Source organism: Pteronotus mesoamericanus, unplaced genomic scaffold, assembly GCF_021234165.1.
Source record: "Pteronotus mesoamericanus isolate MK-2021 breed Mesoamerican mustached bat unplaced genomic scaffold, CSHL_Meso_final contig_182, whole genome shotgun sequence".
NCBI classification, from domain to species: domain Eukaryota; kingdom Metazoa; phylum Chordata; class Mammalia; order Chiroptera; family Mormoopidae; genus Pteronotus; species Pteronotus mesoamericanus.
Window position 1 is genome coordinate 1,974,855 of NW_026555078.1, and position 21,566 is coordinate 1,996,420.

Below are 21,566 nucleotides of genomic sequence, written 5' to 3' on the forward strand. Positions count from 1 at the left end.
TCATTCAGGTGATCCTCTCCCAGCCACATGCAGAAGAGGAAAGAGGATGGTGTAAGTTTCAGGCACGCCTGTGGGACACTGCGTGGAGATCCTCGCAGGCCCCAGGGGCCTACGCCGAGGAGAGCAAGTCCTAGGCCACAGACAAAAGGCTTTGAGAAGAGGACTGGCAAGGTCAGACGCCGATTCGGAAACAGTACAGGGAAGCCACGCACCTGGGAGGGGTCACTCGGAGGGAATGTGCAGAATAAAAAGGAAGCCAAACGGGGAATGCTGGGGAGCACAGAGCGCCCGCAAGGGCGACGCCGCGCACCCAGAGAGCAGACGGCAAACCAGAGGGGAAGGCATGCTGTCCTGAAGCAAAGGAAGCGATGTTTATGAGTGTGAAAGATAAACAGCAGCAAGTGCTGCAAAAAATATCCAAAGAAAAGTCCCACAGCAACCTGCTGAACTCATGAGCAGAAGCTGCTGCTGAGCCTGACTACGGCAGTCGCCGAGGGAGAAGCGGAGGCAGCACACGGCAGCTCCTTCTCCAGAGCCATCGATCCACTTCTACACGAGCGAAGCTTTATCACAGACAAATAAAGCAGCTAGCGCTCACGCAAAACAAGTTCCGCATTTGCCAAAGGACACAAAAGCAAAGTAACTAATACAAAATTAAGAACCTGCTTGTTTAAAGACAAGTTCCCTACCATGGGATGTGCTATAATCCACACATTCTGCAGAGAGACAGTTTATATAATCTACCATCTCTAAATTTTAAGGTCAAAAAATACAGACCTGGCTAATAAAACTACCGACCTTTCATGGTTTATGAGAACCTCACCTGAAGTCAAAGGCAGCCTAGCTCACTGGGTTTCACTCTGAACAAAACTGAAGAATCAACACCTATCTCCTACTGACCTGGAGGAATCACATTTATAAAACAGAGTAAAGCGGTGGTTTTTAAGATGTTTGTTTCTTACCCTCAAGTCTTAAAAAACATTACTTTTTTTTTGTAATCTTTTGGTGAACACACCCCACAGACTGGCTAACCCACTGCAGCCCGCTGGACCCGGAGGAGGCTGAGCAAGGGCAGCTGCTCCCTCACCCATGGCGGGGGTCTCAGACTCGTGCCCGCGTGGCTCCTCTACGGTGTCTGACTGGCAGACCTGGGGTGGGACCTGCAAATCTGCAGTTCAAGCAGGTTTCCCCAAGATACTAATCTATACTACAGTATCAGCAGTCTGAGAAAGATATTGCTTCAAAGAGAAAAGGGATTCCGCTACTAAAAATAAAATTTTATAAACCTCCAGGCTGAAACTAAATAATTAAGTGATGGATTAACCGAATCAAGATTAAAAGTGAAGTAAAAACAGAAAAGTTAGAGAAAAGCAAACATGACATGCCTTGTATCACTATAATGTTCTTGATGAGGCAGTTTTAGAAGTAATCAGGTAAAATATTTTTTAAATCAACAATTTAGTTAACCTACAGAATCTCAGGGTTCCACAACAGGTCCCACAAAATTTCAAGGTAAACAATGCTAACGGTACATTAAGTCAGGCCTAATGCAAGTTCCTAGATGATTCTCCTAATTCCAAGATAATGACTATTAGGGTTGCATAGAATGAATAAAAATCTATGGCTGTTAAAGATCTGAAAATTGCCAAAATAAGCCAAAACAGAGGAAATAAATCCTAACTGGGTAGAGGTCAGGGGAAAAAAATCTACATCATTTTCTTTGGGTCACAAGAAAATTTAGATTGTGTGTAACACCTTAAAAAGCGAAGACCGCAGTGCTCACTAATGACACTATTACAAATACTGTACCCTCTTTTTCTATTGTGACTGAATCAACCATCTTCTTTTCCACTCCTATGTCAGAGATGCCTTTTTGCTTAATCATATAATATTAAATTAACTGTAGATTAGGAACATCCTGTAAAAGCTCATAACTGAGAAACCATTTTGATAAGAAAGCATATAAACCTTGGCTTGACAACTCATCAGAAGTAGCCACACACCCACCAAGATATATACAGCCAAAGCCGCCTTGGCCAATGGGCAGTCCGAGCTTCCATGCCTTTTTGGACATGTCGGTGATCACCTCCCCAGCTGCAAAGTGTTCTGCAAGGTGTCTCTTTGCAGGGCCCTGTCTTCCAGCTTGAGATGCTTTAACACGAGGCATTGTCACTAAAGTATAAAACAAAGCAACATGCAGAATTATAATCCTAGAAATGTTCAAAAACATTTTCCACTAAGGAAGGCTTCCATGCAATACAAATGCTGTTTAAATTCCTACTAATTCTAAAACTCAAAGGACATCTGTTCTAATTTATAATCCCATTTGACTATCTCTTAATTTTGGAGAGAAAACAATAAGTAAAATGACCTACACAATTACTTTCAAGAAAATGTTTAGTTTTAAGTGCCACTTAAAAACAAAAAAAAATGCTTTATGAAGTTGAGGGGGGAAAGGTGCATCCAGTTAGAATGCACACTTTATTTTAACGCAGTGAACTTATAAAGGTCAATACCAACATGGTAAGAGCACAGTACACAGATTAAAAACACATGACAATTAACAGGAAAGGAAAAGGAACAATTCTTCTGAACTTAAAAATAACGTGAAGATCAAAATGAAAGGTCACACAACATATATAAGAACAATCAACCCAGGATAACCAACACTAAGAAACAAAACTTAATAGTAAAAGAAAATATTCTTTGAGCACCCGCGCCAAAAAAATGATATTTTATAGGGAAAATAAAATCAGATTGTCATCACTTTGACAGCAACACTTTATGCCAGAAAAAAAAATGTAATGTTTTTTAAGACTTGAGGATAAGAAACATAAACTGAAGATTTTATACTCAGTTAAATTTCAAGTATAAAGACTTCAAAGTGTTATCAACATGGAAAAAGGGAGTGAGAATCTACTAGAGAACAAGCCTCAGATACCCAAAATGACTAACATAAGACCTGCTATTGAGCAGTAAACAGATATTTACTCATAGAACCTGAGACTCAAAAGGCAATAAAGGAAAGAATAGAATACATAATGGGTATATGTTCTGACAATGCAGATATAGTACAACTGCGTGAAATCAGAGAGCATATGCAAAAAAGTAATTATCCAGTAATTATATTGTGGTGATACTTGGTTTTGTTAACTAAGGCTATTGCATGCACAAATGTGGAATAATGCAAATGAGTAATTTCGTGATGTTATAATTCTATCATATCCCTGCATCCTTAAAAATCAGGATTCAAATATGGAAGAAAGAGAATTCAGATGAAAGACAGAAGAATTAAGGTTAAAAATGTTGTATATTTAAAAATATTCTTAATTCCAATGGCATCTTATCTTTTACAAAAATCATACACACACACCTTTTTATTTCCTAACCCCATTCACAAAAACGCTTTGAAACAATAACCAACCCAGAAGCAATTAGCATCCCTAGTATACAAACTGTATTCTTGAAATACCATTTCTTGTCGAAAGAAACCAGGTGAATAAATGGTTGATTCCAGGTTTGGAGCTGCAAATGCACAAGACAGACTTGCAACACCTGTTGTTCGTAGATGTCAAGGAAGCTATCAAAAACTACCACAGTTATGTCAAGTATGGCTAAGAAGCCAGCTTGAAAGATGTTCCCACTGACCAAAGATGGGCCTATTTGTGTCAATAAAGATAACAACCACAATGGATTAAGGCATACAATGGGTAAGTCCAAGAGTGTGTAACAGTAAGAAATCCTAAACGGTCACCTCTAGAGAGTAACAGAAAAACCACTCAATTTTGTAAAGTGGTAAATAAAGGACAGGAACAAACATTTACTCTTTCCTGCTAATATAAATTGTACCACTGGGTAACCAATAGAAGATGAAGAAAAATTTCTCCTTATAGAAAAATTTCAGCTAATAAATGACTAAGAACGGTTGGGTTAATACCATTTCTCCCTCCTGATGAATTAATAAATCCAGACATTGAGACTTAAGAACTACTAACATCGAAATGTAAGAGGTGTCCAGGCATTACATGCCTCCTGACAAAAGAATGAACCACTACCCATGAAGTAATCTTGATAAAAAGAAATAAAAAATAAACAGACCCTGAATCTGATCAAGGCTATCAATTCACAGCTCTAAGAGAACAGAAGAATATGATAAACTGTAAGACAGGAAAGCAATCAGCACCACCCAAACTGTGGGAAACCCTACCGTACAGAAAATCCCATTTCTTCAACCAAGGGAAAAAAGAAGAGATGGGGAGAAAAAAAAAACAACTAGATTTAAAAAGACTTAAAAACAACATACGTAAAACAAAACTAAATCAGGCAAATCGAAGCTAGTGTTTAGGGATGCATATTTGAGTATAAAACTATAAAGAAAGGGAAATGACTACCATAAAAGATAGAAGTTACACGGGGAAAGAGTAACAAAGTTGTGATTAGAATGGAGCACATGGCTGGCAAAGTTCTATTTATGAAAGTACCTTGGAATTCGCTGTCTATATCTACTTCATAAGTTTTCCGTATTGTTAGTTTATGGTTTCAAACATTAAAAAATTACTGTTCCTATCATTAACAATAATGAAAGAATCACAACTAGAAATCTTTTCATATTCCATGAACCTGTCCAATCCCTCCCTCCCTCTCTCTGTCTCTGTCTGTCTGTCTGTCTGTCTGTCTCTCTCTCTCTCTCTCTCTCTCTCACACACACACACACACACACGCACGCGCGCACACACGCACACGCACACGCGCGCGAAAGGAAAGGACTCCCTTAGTAAAATCTGGATTTCACTTCCTATGAACTACTGATACCCTTTTGCTTTTTAGAGGCACTTATATATTATATTAAAGAATTTAGCTTTTCGTATTGCAAATAGTCTTCCCAATTAACCTGTCTTTTGCTACTGTTTATCTGAGCTCTTGGATTTTACATCATCCTTAGACCTCACCCAGTCAAATTACTTTTTTCAATTATCTCCCACATTTTCTCTTAGTTGTTTTACGGTTTCATATTTTACTGGTAAAATTTTGCTCTCTACATTTATAATGGTGTAAGCTATAAAGTGGGAATCCAGCTTTTTCCACATGATTATCCAGTTTTTCTTCTTTTCCTCAAGAGATCCAGTGTTCAAGAAACCTGTATCATACCAACTTAAGTAAACTCAGCACAAAGTTCATATACAGTTGTTCAATGTAGGTCCTAGACTATCAGCTTCTTTACAAACAAAAAGAAAAAAGAGGAAGAAAAATAGTTTTATCAATTATTACTTGAAACTAACTTTCTGCTTGGGTGAAAACCTCCTTCATATTTTGGTCCATTCCACATAAATGTGAGTAAGTCATTGATATGGACTCTCTTGCTCTAAGAAAGGCCACTGTAACACAAACTATTTCTTTTTAAATGTCCCTCCATGGCGCTGGCTGGTGTGGCTCACTTGGTTGGAGCATCGTCCCAGGAAGTGAAAGGCTACAGGTTCAATATCCAGTCTCAGCACATGCCTGGGTTGCGGGTCTGCACTCTGGGCACTTACGAGAGGCAACCAATCGATATTTCTCTTTCATACAGATGTTTCTCTCCCTCTTTCCTCCCTCACCCTCTCTCTAAAAATAAATAAGCATGTCTTCGGGTGAGAAGACAGATAGATAGACGGACAGACAGACGGACCAACCGACCGACCGACTGACCGACCGACCGACCGAACCTAAATGAAGCTCCCTTCCTCCTGGGGCTTTTTCATGAAAAAGACATGGAGGCCAAGCCAGCACTCAAGGGCTGGCTTCTGCTGGGCGCAAAGGGTGTGGCGGGGGGGGGGGGGGGCGGTTTACAGCAGTGAATGAATAAACCTCTGGTCAAATAATACATCTTTTAAAATGTTGAGAAACATAAAAGACCTAAACAAACATAGCTGATATGCCACGGACTTGTACAGGGCAACTGAATTAATAACCATTCCTTAAAAAACAAACAAACAAACAAAACCCATACCTAACAGCGGTTATGATTCTTACTTAGAGTATGCTGCTGGATTCTGTTTGTTATTATTTTATTTAGGAATAAAATGGATATTCCCAAGTAAAACTGGTCTGCAGTTTTTTCTGCTATATGTTTTGATCTCAATATTACACTCGCTTCATAAAAGACTTTAGAAGCCCTCCTTCTTCTACCACAACATAGAGAGCTTAAACAGCATGTGAGCGAGCAGGCCCTCAGAGGCCGCGAAAGCCAGACAGCAGGGCGCGCGGCCAGGGCGTGGGCAAGTGGGTCTCCGCACCCTGTGCGCCACGTCAGCCACACGGAAACTCGACCGGCAGCAGCTGTTAACTGACCCCGCGCCGCTGCTCTTCGCCGTGCCTGCCTCAGGGAAATGGAGACGTGTCCACCGAGACGTGCACAAGAAGGACAGCAGCAGCTTTATTCAAACTAGCCAAACCCTGGAAACTCACGTCCACCAACAGAAAAAAAATAATAATAAAATGTAAATATATGAACTATAAAATATATATAATATAAAATATGTATTTCTATTATGTATCTTTCTGTTGATGGACAGGGAAGAATCTCTCAAACACGACATGTAGAAAAGAAGTGAGACACGAGCCAACATGCTGCAGGAAGTGTAACAGCACACGGAGCTAACCCATGACGGCAGAAGTCAAACGGGGATGCCACGTGGGGGAGGACACGACTCAGAGTTGGCAGGGGACAGTTTCTGGAGATACAGTGAGGTTCTGTGTCCCATTCCAGGTGATCCTTGCACAGTGTGTTCACTTCATAAAAATTAATCAAGTAGTATGTTTATGTTTTTTTCATTTTTTATTATGTAAAATTAACAGTAATTTACATAAATCATTAGTGTTATGACAGTCAGGGTACAGTCAGGAGATAAATACACAAGTAACTTAAAACAGGAAAATCTAATATAAAAAATTATCAATTTGTACTAGGCGGTGCCCACTAAAAGGGGGAAGGGCACGCAGGGGACACAGGCAGACAAGTGCAGGAAGCAGTTACTACCTACAAGGCTGACGGAGAGCACGCAGACAGGGCTCTCCCTGGGACCCGCTGGGTGGCAGAGTCCTCTAGGGTGCCAGGGGGCTGGGGCCGGCCCAAAGGGATCTGCCTGCTGGGGTGCTCTGGGAGCAAGAGCTGCCTCCTGGGGCGCCACAGAACCTCACCAAGAGGATGCCTGGCTGGCAGCACACCCTCCGAGGGAGGGGGAAGAAACCAAGCACACGGCAACACCGGAGTAGCCCCTCCCCCACAGTGCCTTGCAGTGTGCCCCCCCGCCCCCACCCTCTAGTGACCACACCTCGCACTGCGCCGAAAAGGAAGAGATGTTTACAGGGTCTAACTCAAGGACCATCACAAACAGAGCAAAGGAAGGTGAATTTGCAGGTGAGAGGCAACACACCGCTCATGTGCTCAACACTGAGTAACCTTCCACGTGCACACACCTGAGCAACCACCACCATGACCAGGACGCCCAACGTGCCCATCCCACCATCAGGGCGCCTACAGCCCTTTCCTGCCAGCGCCCATCCAGCCTACTGGGCGGGCCTGTCCGGGGTGTCACTTACGTCGGAGAACACAAAACCTGCCAGCTTCGTCCAGGACCTGTCTCGGACCCCGGGGTCCCTTTTCAGCACCCTCCCATGCCCTATCTGACCTCCACTGCATTTGGCAGCCCCTCTTATTTAAGTTACAGGCTTACTTCCGTAAACCTCTTAGTTTTAGAGAACATGAAATCTGTGTCTTTCAATCTCCTTGTTCCTTTTCAGGTGGTTTCTGAAAAGAATAAAGAATTATTTAAAACTAGAAGTCCCTGCTCAAAAACTGTGACAACATAACCATAGCATTTCTTCAGCAAGTTAGTGAATTTTCCAAAGAACTTAAAACACTAATTCGAATTAAACAATCACATTAGTACACTATCGGTTTCTTCTAATAAAGAACCAATACCTACATTAAGATTTCTAGTAAAGAATACACTGGAGGGCACACACCGACCAAGTCTTTCCGCATAATTTCTGCACACTTGAGACAAAGAAAATGCACTATTATGAGAGCCAATCCAAAAGAGATGTTTCAAAGAAAAAGTTTACCAGCACATATAATCCACTACGTAATCCGCCACTTCTTTTCCCACTGATATTAAATGAAATGCAGATGCAAGTGAAAAGCACATCAAAATTCAAATCAACACTGCCCTTTGCTGAAATCACTCCCTGGCATATTCCATATTAGCATATTCACCAAAATTTAATTGTAAACAGAGTAATTATGGTACTAAAGTTATTAAATACACAAAGCAAGCTTGGAACTATACATATTCAAATAGAATTTCAGTGGCAGATCAACTTTTATATCTGAAACAATACCCTAATTAATAGTCAGCTTTGATAATAAAATGGTCCTGTTTTTCATATAACATTCCAAAAAAGTTCTGCTATGAATATTAAAATAAAATGTTGTGAAGAGATTTTTTTAAATTTCAATAGCTATATTTATCACAATACGGTACTGTATTTAGACAACTGGCATTGTTCAAGTCCTGGATTCAAGTTTGAAGCCATTTCTTTTTTGAACATCCTGTTGAAGAGAGAAAAAACCTCGAACGGCTCCAGCAACCGCACTCACACTGAGTGAGCTCTGCGAGTCCATCGCAGCCCGGGCGGACAACGGCAAGCGCTGTATGAAGCTTGTCACACACTGGGTGCCCAGCCATACACATTCCCTGAAACAGGTGTGCGCGCAAGCGCCTTTGAGAGGGCCGTGTATTTTTGTGAAGCTTTCCGTAAAACCCTACACTTCCCCGTTGTTTTTAAGCTGCACAGACGCGCTGGCCAGGGGGTGCTTTTGCGCACATCGGACTCTTCGCCCTTCTGCTGACACGGCACCAACGAGGCCCTACCGCCACTCTTGGCAGCGTGAAGCTGTCTCTCACCCTCCCCAGCCTACCTTTACTGAGATCTTTTCCCCACCCAAATACCGCCCCTCCTCAGCTGGTACGATCTCGGGGTTCAGCACTGTTCCTAGCGCTTACTGCATTTGATAAACGTTCACTCTCAGTTTGTAAGCTCCCTGAAAATAAAACTGTCCCACAATACACTGCATTTGGTAGTAACTCAAAAAATGTGTAAAATTAAACAGCAAAAGGTTGAGGGTTTTTTTCCTTTGAGTACCTAACATCTATCTTTACACTTAATGAACATCACCCAACTGCAGTGGATATTGTCACTTCTTTTAAACACCCAGCAACTAAAATCTCTTCCACTCCCTACAATGACTATGTCAAACTCTGTTTATTCTCCTCAAAACTAGAACTTGCCTTCCTAACTCATAATTCTCAAAAGATGACTCACCTCCTAGTGTACAGGAAGAGAGAGAGAGAGAGAGAGAGACACACACACACACACACACACAAAAGCTGCAGGTGCGAAGTCCCTACCTTACCAAAACCCACACCTACAAACCACCTCTCCCCACAACGTGAGGCCCAGCTCTGCCCACCCTGCCTTCCTTCTCTCCTCTCATCACACATTAGCAAAGCCACCTCCTCTGTCCAACACCAGGGCCTTCTTTGCCTTGTCTCCCACCTCCTTAGAACTTAAACCATTAATGAACCTTCTCACATTCGTTCAGCATCTCCCTCAACTAGATCCTTTCCATCAACTTTTAAATAAGCTCATGGCTCGCCACTCCTTTCAGTGTTTTGCTATCCCCTCCGCCACCCTCCTCGCTCTCTCCCCCCTTTGCTGTCATAAACTGCCTGTGCTCAGCGACGCTCCTTGCCCCTGCTCGCCCCCCTGCTCGCCCCGCAGCCCCTCCTCCCGGACTCCGCCTTCAGGAGCCCACTCTAACCACCCCTGCGAAGGGCACTGCATCCGCGTGACACCTGGAACCCCGCCTTTGCAGGGCTAGCAGCACTCCTCCACGTGCTCACTCTCCCTTTCTGGAACACTCCCTCCCTTTGCTGTCACAATACACCACCGTCTGGCTTCATCCTGCTGCTGAGGCCGCTCGTCGAGACATCCGGGGAGACACAGCGACGAGTAACAGCGTGGTCTTTCAAGGCGCCTGTTCCACTTTCTGCAACACTAGCTTTCACAGCAATAAATAAGATTAACTGTGAATTGATGAAGACAAGTAATGGTTTGTTCATTCATTCATTCATTCATTCATTCATGCATTCATTCATTCACACAACTAATATTTATCGATTATCTGCCACATACCAGCACCGTTCTAGATACCTACGAACAAAAACAAAGGTCCTGCCGTTTGACACATAAACATAGTGGATAAATGATCTAATATTTTGAAAAATGTACTGCTCTGTTGAAAAATGAAGAAAGTAAAGCAGGTCAAGGGGGACAGAAGGCAGCGAGTGCAAGGTGGCAGGGGGTGGCTCCCAGCGTTAGCAGAGCGGTCAGGGTCGGCCTCACTGAGAAGGTAAGACCTGAGCGAAGACCGGAAGGAGGTGAGGGTGCCGGCCCGTGAGTATCCAGGGCACGCGTGCTCGGCAGAGGGGTACGCGGCGCACAGATCCTAAGGCAGGAGCACGCCAGGCAACCGAAAAAGGGTCAGGATGCCAGCGCGGCTGGCATGGAGTGACAGGGAAAAGGAGGAGGAGGAGGGGCAGAGAGCTGGCACAGGAACAAGGGAGCAAGTGGCCCCGAAGGCCGCTGTAAGGGCTCTGACTTCAGCAAAAGGGTAAACATACTTCTTTCAGAGCAGGTACTGTACTTGTATTTAAATTCACAACACCCCAATCAAAGTAAAAATCATACTCTTGACACTTCGGTCAAAAAGAAATCTCCTACAGACCAATTTCTCACCCAAGTTTTTACGTTTTTTTATAGTTTGCTAACCCGTATTATTCCATTCTCAAAATCCATTCCATCTATAGACTGAACTATATAAACTTTAGACAAATCCAAAATTTTGAGTGCCTTTTACCACTAACGTCACCCTAAGGTAGGGGCGGGTTTGTAATGGATCTAATTCCATCCCTAAAAAGTAGAGGACAGGGTTAAGCCAGGGGCGTCCGACCCGCAGCCCCGGGGGCCCCGCGGGGCCCAGGGTGGCTATGAATGCGGCCCGACACAAAGTCATAAATTTACCTAAAACATTTCTTAGTTTTATTACTTAGCTATGTACATTTTCTAAATTAGTGATCACAAACTTGGGACCTGCTCAACAATTTTAAAAGATTATCAGAAGGGCCGCCACATGATTAGGGTTATTATGTGAGGACTTGTTTGCTTATCTGTGGTGGCGGATAGCAGGAAAATTCTGCATGGGCCTTTTTTCTTACTCCTCAGTTTTCATTAGTGGTTGTGTATTTAATGTGTGGACCAAGACAACTCTTCTTCTTCCAGTGGGGCCCAGAGATGTCATGAGCTTAAGATGCCACGCCCTGGAGTAAGCTCTACTCTCCTTTTACCTAAATGTACATTATTTGGCAGCACTGTACTAGAGTAACTGGTTTGCAACTTTTTAACAGGAAACATAAAAACTTTCACTGTGCTATGCCCCTTTTTAATTTAAAATAAAAATACTGGGCCCCATAGAATTCTACAGTGTTACAATTTGTAGTGCCTGCTTCTTTAAGTCATTTGCTCATCAAATATTTACTGAGCACATATTTTGTTCCAGAACCATTCTAGAAGAGGGGAATAGAGCCGTGAACAAATCAGACAAAAACCCCTGCCCTCACTGGGTTTATATGTTTATTTAGGAGAGATAATTTTTTAAAAATTAAAATATGAGCTATGTCCAACAGTAAAAATTGCTAAGAAAAAATATAAAGTAGGGACTGGAAGTTGAGAGTTGGTTTGAAATTTAAAAGGTATCTGGTAAAGCCTTACAAGCAAGTGACATTTAAAGGAAGACTAGAGAATAAAGGGAGGGAAGCTGGCATTACCTGTTGGAAGAGCATCCCACACTGGGGGAGCAGCAAGTGCAAAGGCCCTGAGGCAAGAATATGCCCCGCTTGTTCTACAAACAGCGCGGAGGCTGGCGCAGAGCCTGGCGCAGAGCCAGGGAATGAGCCAGGGGAGCACAGCAGCTGACTGACATCAGCAATGTGGCGCTGACATCGGACACACAGGCCACTGTAAGGGCAAAGACTTTAACTCTCGGTGAGACAGGGACTCACGGGAAGGGTTTGAGCAGAGAAGTGGCCTGCTCTGATTTGAGCTCTAAAAGATCACTCTGGTTAACTGCATCCAATAGACTGGGAGGGGCAAGGCAGAAACAGCTACCAGTTACTACAATGGAGTTACTGCTGGAATAACTAATGCCTTAGTCCTTCCTGAATAGTAAGAATGTCATGTTTTTTAAAAACTGCACTGACTTTTAGCCACTAAACAGAGGGTTAGAGAATAACCTAAGAGGTTTTCTTTTATTCTTTTAACTTTACACAAGCTACCCCCCTCCCCACCCCCCGCCCCATCCCTCAAAAACCAAGTCTTCAGTGCCAAGCAGAAACAATTGACGTTAGTGACAGATGGTCTAGGGAACATGCTAGCCTCCTCTTATTCTAGATTTCCTCAGCTCTATCTTTATGGCAATTTCGTTCGCCAGGAAATTGAACACATGAACTCACCTATTCCAAAGGCATTTATAAAACATCTCTGAAGCATGTGCCGGAAGCCGTGTGAGAGGCTGACAAACATGACCGAAACGCACTCTGCGGACTCGGGAAGCCGCGCCAGCGTCATGCAGAAACACCACGACACAGCTGTGATTCAATACTGTATCATCAGCTTCACTGAAGAAACAGTAAAATGCCCTCCAGGTGAAGGATGTTTCTGAATCCATGATGAAGCTATTTATTTAAAGACATTGAGCAGCTGTAGACACCTACAAAATCAAACTGTTAGTTTCATGGTGGGACAAAGCACCTCTTCCATATTTAGAGCTTTGAAACTCCTGTGTCTTCTTTTCCAATCAGCGCCAGAAAGTGCGGAGCAAAGGTATAATAAACTAACCCTTGTCTGAGGCAGCGCTTCTGCACCTTAGCTCTCCGTCCTGCCTGCCAGCGGGACCCCCACAATCAAGGCCCTGCTCCACAGGGGCCCGGGGTGGCGTGCTCTCCTGCCGCGCAGGCCGCGATGCGCAGGCCAGCCAGCACTGATCTCGGTGTCCCGGTGCATCGGCCTTTCTTCATTAAGTGGTTGACTTCAATGTACCGCCTCTGTTACATACAACTCTACTGGATTAGATAATTTTAATGAAAGTCTCCTCTAGTTCATCTTAGAAGTTGGGTCAAACATATAAATTATTTTATGAATGCCAGAGGAAGAACCGAAAAAAAAAAAATCACTGTTTTCCCATCCCATTGTGTCCCAAGCCAAAATCATTCATTTGTATTTCTAACTTATTTGGGATTAGGAATTACATATACTGGTGTAGGTGGCTTCCTGCCAAACTACGGTAAGTTAAAGAATACAATGAAACAAGAGATAATTGGTCAACAAAGAACTTCTTCACCTCTTTTGCTAAATTACATCAGGAACAATTTGAAAGCAATGCATCTAAAGACAATTCTCTTACAAATGAGCCAGCTAATCAGAAATTGATTAATGCATTTGATTAGAGCTAAGAAATCATCTGAGTAATACTGAAGTTTGAGTTTATACAGCCACTTCCCAATGATACAAAGAGTCTTCATATATTTACTACATTTTGTCCACACAAATCCTACAGTTGAGGCAGAACAGCAAGGACAGCCACAGGAATAAAAATATACTTATTACTAATACCATTTAACATAAAAACCTGAGTCACAGAAGGTGAACTGTGAGTTCCTGATAGGGACACCCAATCAGTCCCTTGGTGTCACTCAGAGAACCATGTAAATGAATAAAAATATGAAAAACATTTCACACTATATGGTACCTTTAGTAACATTAGCAAAATAAGAGTCAAACATAACACAACAAACCATAAGATTACAGAAGTGAACCACCAGAAATAATGATTCTATAAATTCATAGGTTTATTCCTGAAAAACATGAAGCGAAACTCAAACTATGATACAATCTTTGAAGCAATTGTCACACTAGTCATGTTTTCACACCCAAGCTGGAAAGAACTAGGTGAAGACTCTCACTTCCAACTCCGAAACAGGAAATGAGTATCTTCAGAGAAGAAAAATTTCTCCCTAGCCATAATTATTTTTACTTGTATTAGGAAAGTGATTAATGTTACATTATAAGATTTGTGGTAAAGTGAATACAATTTTTAAATACAGCATCGAATACACCTCCTCAACTCTCATTTCCTTTAAATGATACAACAGACCACACAGCGCGGCAGGACTTCAAACACCAGCCCGAGACAGCCTCACTGCCCGACTTCCCCCCTTCCCCCGAGAATGGCAGGCTTCTGGGAAACCTCTGCTGTCCACTTCCTTTCTGAGTGTTGATGCAGTGGGCAGAAGATCCATGCCCAAGGCCTACCAGGCGTCCAGGAACCAACCATGAAGCAGACACTGCAGTAAATCTGTTCATCTACCTATCCCCCTCCCCTCCGTATTAGAAGCTGGGCACTCCCTGCTGGGCCCAGGCAAAGGCATCGAGTACAGAGCCGTGGGTCTCGGAGAGCAAACTAGAGCCGTGGGTCTCGGAGAGCAAACTAGAGCCGCTCCTGAACCACCGCGCGCGGCATCTCCCTGAGCTGATGGAACCTTATCACAATACCCTTTCCCCATTCTCTGCGAACAGTGGTTTAAACACAGGTTGTTCCCACGGGCCAGGAGAGCAACCGGCCTGCATCTAAAAGCAGTACCTTATCTAGATGAGATCATCATCACTTTGCTTGGGTCTGTGAAAACTCTCAAACACACATTTTTCTTACAAATCCTGGGGAACCAGCCTACGTGCATCTTTAAAAAATTATTGCAATGCTCGCCCTTCCTCATCAGATACCCTGGTTGTTGATGGCTTACAGGAAGTTATACTCTGAGAATGGAGAAATAACATAGGAAGGGAGGGAGGGAGGGAGGGATGTGGATGTGGATGTGGACTTCAAAAGGAAGTGCCGCTACCCTCCCCCATAAGCCCTAAAAGGAAAGAGCTGGAAGGAATGCTTCTTTATGTAAAGCAAGCTTTCCCCAAAATTAGAAATTCGGCACTATATTGTTAATATCCTTACATAACATTTAGCATATTTTGACAGTTCTGTAAATGACAAATTTCTCATTAGTTCTCCTATGGGGGGGCAAAGGGGGATAAACTACCGAATTTTGTTTACGATTACTTCTCTGGGTGTTCACTATTAAGTCTATATGGAGGAACTACTGAACAACATTTCTCCTTCTATATTCTTGCAGCAGAGCTCAAAAGGAGAATATTTCTAAATACTCTAAAAGGGAATTAGGATTACCAAATAACCAAAGTATCAGCAGAAGTGTACCACAGTCATTAAAAAAATTCTTGATGAAAACAGAAAAAGAATTTTTCAGAATGTGAGACAAGGTTTTTCTAAGCAACATGCAAAATAAAACACTCAAGACATAAAGAAAATTGCTAAATTTGACGAAATAAAAATCCTCCAGATTAAAAAAATAAACTTAAAAATAAAAAATGTCTACAAAACATATAACAAAAGGCTCATTTTCTTAGTACTTCAAAAATCCTCTATTATAAGGAAAAAGATAAAAAGAAAAAGTGACATGAAGGGGCAAATTCACAGAAAAATACAAAAAGCTTTTAGAAAATTCTTATTAGAGAAGTTTTTAAACACTACACACAAAGGAGGCAAATAAGATGCCACCCTCCCGTGCGCACCTCACCTAGCTCCAACAGCCGCCGAAATTTCAATTTCTTAACAAATTCTGTTGGAGAGTCCTCCGGCGCCTCCCCAATTTTAAACCAAACCCACCTCACATCACTGCACTTCCTATGTGAATACTTCTAACAGGTTCCTTTTTCTTTTTAAATCCGCACCTGAGGACATTGTTTTCACCGCTTTTTTTAGAGAGGGGGGAAAGGGAAAGAAGGGGAAGAGAGAGACGAGAGGGGGGGAGAGAGAGAGAGAGAGAGAGAGAGAAAGAGAAAGAGAGAGAGAGAGAGAGACTGATCGCCTTCTTGCTGGTGCACCGCACCACGGGGACCTACCCTGAACCCTGGGTTTGTGCCCTGACGAGGAATAAAACCCATGACCTTTCTGTCTACAGGACGACACTCCAACCAACCAAGCCACACCAGCCAGGGCCTAACAGGTACTTTTTTTAAAACACAGCCACCATATATCACTGTCACACCTAACAAAATTAGTAATAATTCCTTAGTATCTAGTAAGATACTGTGGTACCTCATCACTAACTCGTTCCAGAACTTGTGACAAGTGCTGACACCAATGAGCACTGAACGCTGAAGCATTTTCTCTAGCGGAGCTGTGTCGTGACTCAGGCAAGTTCTGGCCAGTGCAACCGGTCTCAAGCAAACACTGAGTGCTCAAACATTTCTTTTGTCAAAATGCGACAAATACAGGGTTTGGCGAGTTCTAAAGCCGATCAGTACCAAAGTATGACTGTACGTTCAAATCTCAATGGTCTCAAAAAAAATCTTCTTGTGGTTGATTTTTTAGTCACTGCATCTGGCTGATGTGTCTTTGAATCTTTTTAATCAATAAATGCCATCTCACTCTTAATTTTTTCCTTCCCCTGGTCATTTGTTTGTAAAATGTGCTACATTTTGAATTTTGCTGTGTGCCCGTATTGTCACTTACCCACTTCCCTGTAACTGCTGTTGATGTTGCTGCGGCTGCTGCTCCAACCGTCTCTGGTGTCAAAGCCCTTCGGCCACAGCCCGCCACACCCTCGCAGTTAAGCAAGTTGGGAGGACACACACCGTGGGGGCCAGCAGGACACCGCAGTGAGAGACTGCTCTAAAGAATCTATTGCAGGATTTGGGCTTTGCTTGGGTAATTGGGCGGGGGTGGGGGGGCGCGCCTAGGGAAGCAGGGTTTTCTCTAAATTGGATGCTGTCAGAAGTGGGGTCATTCTACGTTTGGGCATCTCAAGAAATCTTTCCTAAGGGAGGGGAGACTAGTGACTAAACGAAGATGTAACTGCTAAGGAAGCAGCAGTCACTTGCTCTGGCCGAGTACTTTGTGGGTGGCACAGCCTCCGCGCCTCGCCCCACCTGATCAGGCACTCGGAGGACCTGGTCTGCAGTGTGCGGCGGGGGGCCGCTCACATGCGACTCGAGAATGACACGCCCCAGTGTGAGGCCATGCCCGCCCCTGCACACCGGAACTGCTCCTCTCTCTCCCGCTCTGCGCTAGGCGAAAAGCCCTTCAAGGGGCCGCTGTGTCCTTCTGACAGGACCCCAACGGTCTCAAGTGTTTCCCTAGTTTTCTAGTACAAGATACTCCAGTTTCCTCCTATACATATGGAATGGTCTCCAAGATACAGTTAAGTAGAAAATGCAAGAACTGTATATGCATGTAAAACAGTTCGATCTATATAAAATAAAGGGACCTATTATACGTTACGTATATATTTTAAAACCTCATTTCAACAAGTAAAAAAAGAGATAATCCAATTTGTAAAAAAAAATGGGCAAATGACTTGAACAGGCACTTCGTAACATAGGATACGCAAATGGCTAACAAGTGTATGAAAAGGAGCTCAAGTCACTAGTTACCAGGGAAATGCCAATTAAAGCCACAATGAGATCTTCCACACAACCACAGAACGGCTAAGAGAAAATGTTTTTAATGTTTAACTGACAGTGCCAAGTGGGGGCAAGGCTGCAGGGCCTTGGGACTCTCACACTTTGCTGGCAGGAGAAAGAACTGGTACAACCGCTTTGGAAAACTTTGGCAACATCTACCTACTGAAGCTGAGGATACATATACACTATGCCAGTAATTCTACTCCTAGATACCCAACTAAAACGAATATATGTGAACTGAAAGATCTGAACAAGAATGATTATAGCAGCTATAAATTAGAAACTATTCAAATATCCAACTACAACAGGATGGATAAACACATTGTGGTATATAATTTGTAGTGGTTTAAAAAACAGCCAGATATACTTCGACACACCTCCCTTAAAGATAGGAGGTCTATGTTCCCTACTCTTGGATAATCCAGGCAGGTTTGCATCTATTTCAAACAATAGAGTCCAGAGGAAGTGATGTTATATCACTTACAAGAATAAATGACTCTCCGGAAACTTCCTCTGGGAATCCAGCCAATTTGCTGTGAAAAGCTGGGGCCTCAAGGAAAATCTGCAACCAAGGCAGGGCCACCTTTAAAGCAACAGCGGTGCTGGTAATAAGATGTGACTTATTCCAAAAGCAGAAGCAGCAGCATGTGCACTGCAGAAATGTAGCCCCTACACACACAATGTCCAGTTTAAGCTTGGTGTCTCCTTACGGGGGTCCAGAAGGAGAACGCAGGAGCTGCCCTCCGGGTGGCTGTGGTTTTATCCAGGGCCAGAGAGACTGTGCTCACCTGGTACTTCCTACACCTCCTCTCCTCCTCAATGGCATCGTTGCTTTTGGGCAGTGACATTAACCTTCCTCGGGTCATGTCAGATCATAAACCCCACTACAGCGTTCTCAGGAGCAGTATCTGAACACAATCTGAACCGCCCGCCGGGGACTCCAAAGCTGTAAAGAATAAAGCAAGCTTCAAATGGAAGTTTCTGTCTTCATTTAAATTGTTTTAGATACACCACTGGAAAAATAAAATAGCCGCTATTAAAAAAAAAAAAAAAAAACACCTAGGTGCTCAACAATCCCAGATTAGGCCTGGTCTTCAAGATATGCCCGCTCTACGTGTGAATGAAGGAGTAGTTAATGATTCTTCTACATCTTTAACGAACCCTAACCCGGCATCCATGAGGAGAATAAAGTGGTTGTTGTTTTAGTCCACTCAGTTTGGAGTGGTATGTTATACAGTAATCAATGACCAAAACTAATGTGTTATGCAGTAATAAATAACCAGGTCTATTGAGCTATTTAAAAAAAAAAAAAAAAACACCGCACCAAACACATGAAACAAATGGATGAATTTTAGACACGATGGTGGATAAAAGAAGTCTGGTAAAAAGGAACGCATAGGGTATAATTCCATTTACATATGAGGGCAAAACCAGACAGAACTAAGTTATAAGGATGAGAAGTCAGAAGAGCAGTTACGCTGGGTGGGAGTAACTACTGGAAAGGAGACAGCAGAGGCTTCCGGAATGCCAGAAGAGTCCATGAATGTCTTGATCTGGGTGGTCTTTATTTAAGGGGGGGGGGGAGAGAGAGAGACACCACTGAGCTAGACATTTCAGATGTCTAAAATCAGTGTGCACTTTTCCCAGGACGAATGCTATTACTTTAAAAAGAATTAATCAGCAGAACTTGGTAACCCAACAGATGTAAGGGTATAAAGGAGAAACAAAGGATGACTCCAGCCTTTCAGGTGTGACTGACCAGCAGGGCCACGGACTGAAGACTAAACCTGGAGCAAACAGACAGGGGCAGAGAGCAGAAAGCAGGCCCCGCTCATTCTGTGCTCAAGTGCCTCCCGCAGTTCCTAGCACAGTCACTCCAACGCCCCAGCCACTCCTCCCGTTTCCGCCCCGCCTTCCGCCCCGCCCCCATCTGCTGCATTGCCTCCTTTCTGCCCAGCTGCTCCTAACACCGGGACTCCAGCTTGGGGGCTCTCCGGGCTCCCATCCTCAACCCACTTTACACTCGCACGCGCTCCCCTTTCTCCTGTGCTTTCAGTCTCAGCTGAGGGCATCAGCATCCCCTACTCGTACCTTTAAACTAGAGACTTCAGAGGCAACCGAGACTTAACCGAGGACTGCAGTTAGCTAACTCCAATGAAGAGAAAATTAACAGGAAAAGCATTAGCTCTCATGGCTGGACCACAACATTAATGCATAAAAGATGAAGAAGATACGGTTTGAACAAACCAAGGGGTTTCAGTCAACTCTAGGTCGAATGTATGATGTGGTCATCAAAAGGATACAGTGGCTGTTAAGAACAGAGTACGTAGAAGAAAGGTAATATTCCTTCCCCTATTCACAGAAGAAAAGTGCTGTATCTAGAACAAGAGCCATGCTAAGTACTGCACTCAATTCTAAGCACTACAGTTTAAAAATGGAGTTTAATCAAAGAAAGCCACTGATGTGGTAAACTGATGAGAAATCATGCCTTCTAAGGAAAAACTTGGCCTCTGGATGGAGGTGTTTCCATTCAGAACAGTGAGAAGACCTGATGTCCGCCTTCACATATTTGAAAGGACGTGTGGACGAGGGACTCGGCTTGTTCTGCGTGTCTCCAAAAGGTAGAACTGAGTGGGAAAATAAGAAAGCAGACTTCCAGCGAATACAAAAACTTCCCGACAGTCAAAGCTCCGCTGAACACAGGGCAGGCTGTCTGCAGAGCAGCGGTCCTCAACCGAAGACGGCGTGCGCGCGGGCCAGGGATAAGGCCGAACACCCTGGACCTCGGAGAGCCCTCCACAACACAGAGCAGCCTAAAACGTCACTAGTCTCCTGGCTGAAAAACGCTTCTAGGGGTAGAGGGCCCTGTCACTGGAAGCCTTCTGTTATAGACCAGATGAGGTGATATTATCTAGGACATGACTTCCAAGAAAGATGGGAAATGAGTTTTAAAAAAAGGGTTATCTGTTTCAAATACCTGTCCAGAGAAAAGCAGGGACATTAAAGTGACAGTGACAGTGATGACAATAAACACTCACTGAAAACTGCGGGCCAGACACTGTATCAAGCGACTCGTGTACCCACTTCACAGTTAATTCTCGCAACTACCCTGTGGAATACGTATTATTCTACCTTGATTTGAAGGTAAAATTAGGCTGCCCTGACGTCATTCAGCAGTCACTATCTGACCTCAGAGCCACCTAGCCCCAGCTGGATACATCACTGTCCGAACCATAAATATTAAATGACTTCCAAAGCTTGTGCACTCTATAAAACAAATAAAGCTGCACATATTCTAAAAGTAGCAGGACAATGTCGGGACAGGTTTGTACTCATGCAAACTTAGCTGGCTAGAGAAAGGGGAAAGGATTATTTGAAGTAGTCCTATGATGAAGGAGAGAACAATTATCCTGATTGTCCCCAATTGCCTACTTCTGCAAGAGCCAAGAAGCTCTTATATACCCATGGACTCTCAGTCAGAAGCTGAGATTAATGATGACATCCCTTTATCCACAGGCGTGAAAGCTCAGGATGGACAGACGTTTGAACATCCCCAACTGGGAACCCTGCCCTTAACAAATACGCTGGATGCAGACACATGGTTTCTTGGCTGCCTACACTCAAGCCCATCTGTCAGGATGGCACTGTGCCTGCTCACATGTTGGTCAAACTGTCACCAGGGCATAGGTGCCAAGCAAAGATAGTTTTAAATGGGCAGCTTGCATAGCCCCGTAAGAGCTTGCTCTTCTGCAGAAAAATAAATTCTCTGTGATAATACCGAAGGGTTGCAATCAAAAACTGAAGTATTCTTGGTCAATTCAACATATCAGTGGGGAAATAATCTAGAATGGTAGGAAAAAAATCAGACTAAGAAA

At 43.4% G+C, this 21,566-nt stretch overlaps 1 protein-coding gene across 2 annotated transcripts in view; it reads right to left on the reverse strand.

The window, feature by feature from the left end:
- VRK1 (VRK serine/threonine kinase 1) overlaps window positions 1–21,566 on the reverse strand; it is a 71,509-nt gene that overhangs the window by 42,339 nt on the left and 7,604 nt on the right. For both annotated transcript variants that reach the window (XM_054567058.1, XM_054567059.1), the window contains exon 2: window positions 2,008–2,172. In XM_054567058.1, coding sequence (XP_054423033.1) covers window positions 2,008–2,167 — 160 coding nt within the window. In that variant the 5' untranslated portion in view covers window positions 2,168–2,172. The remainder of the gene's footprint in view (window positions 1–2,007; window positions 2,173–21,566) is intronic.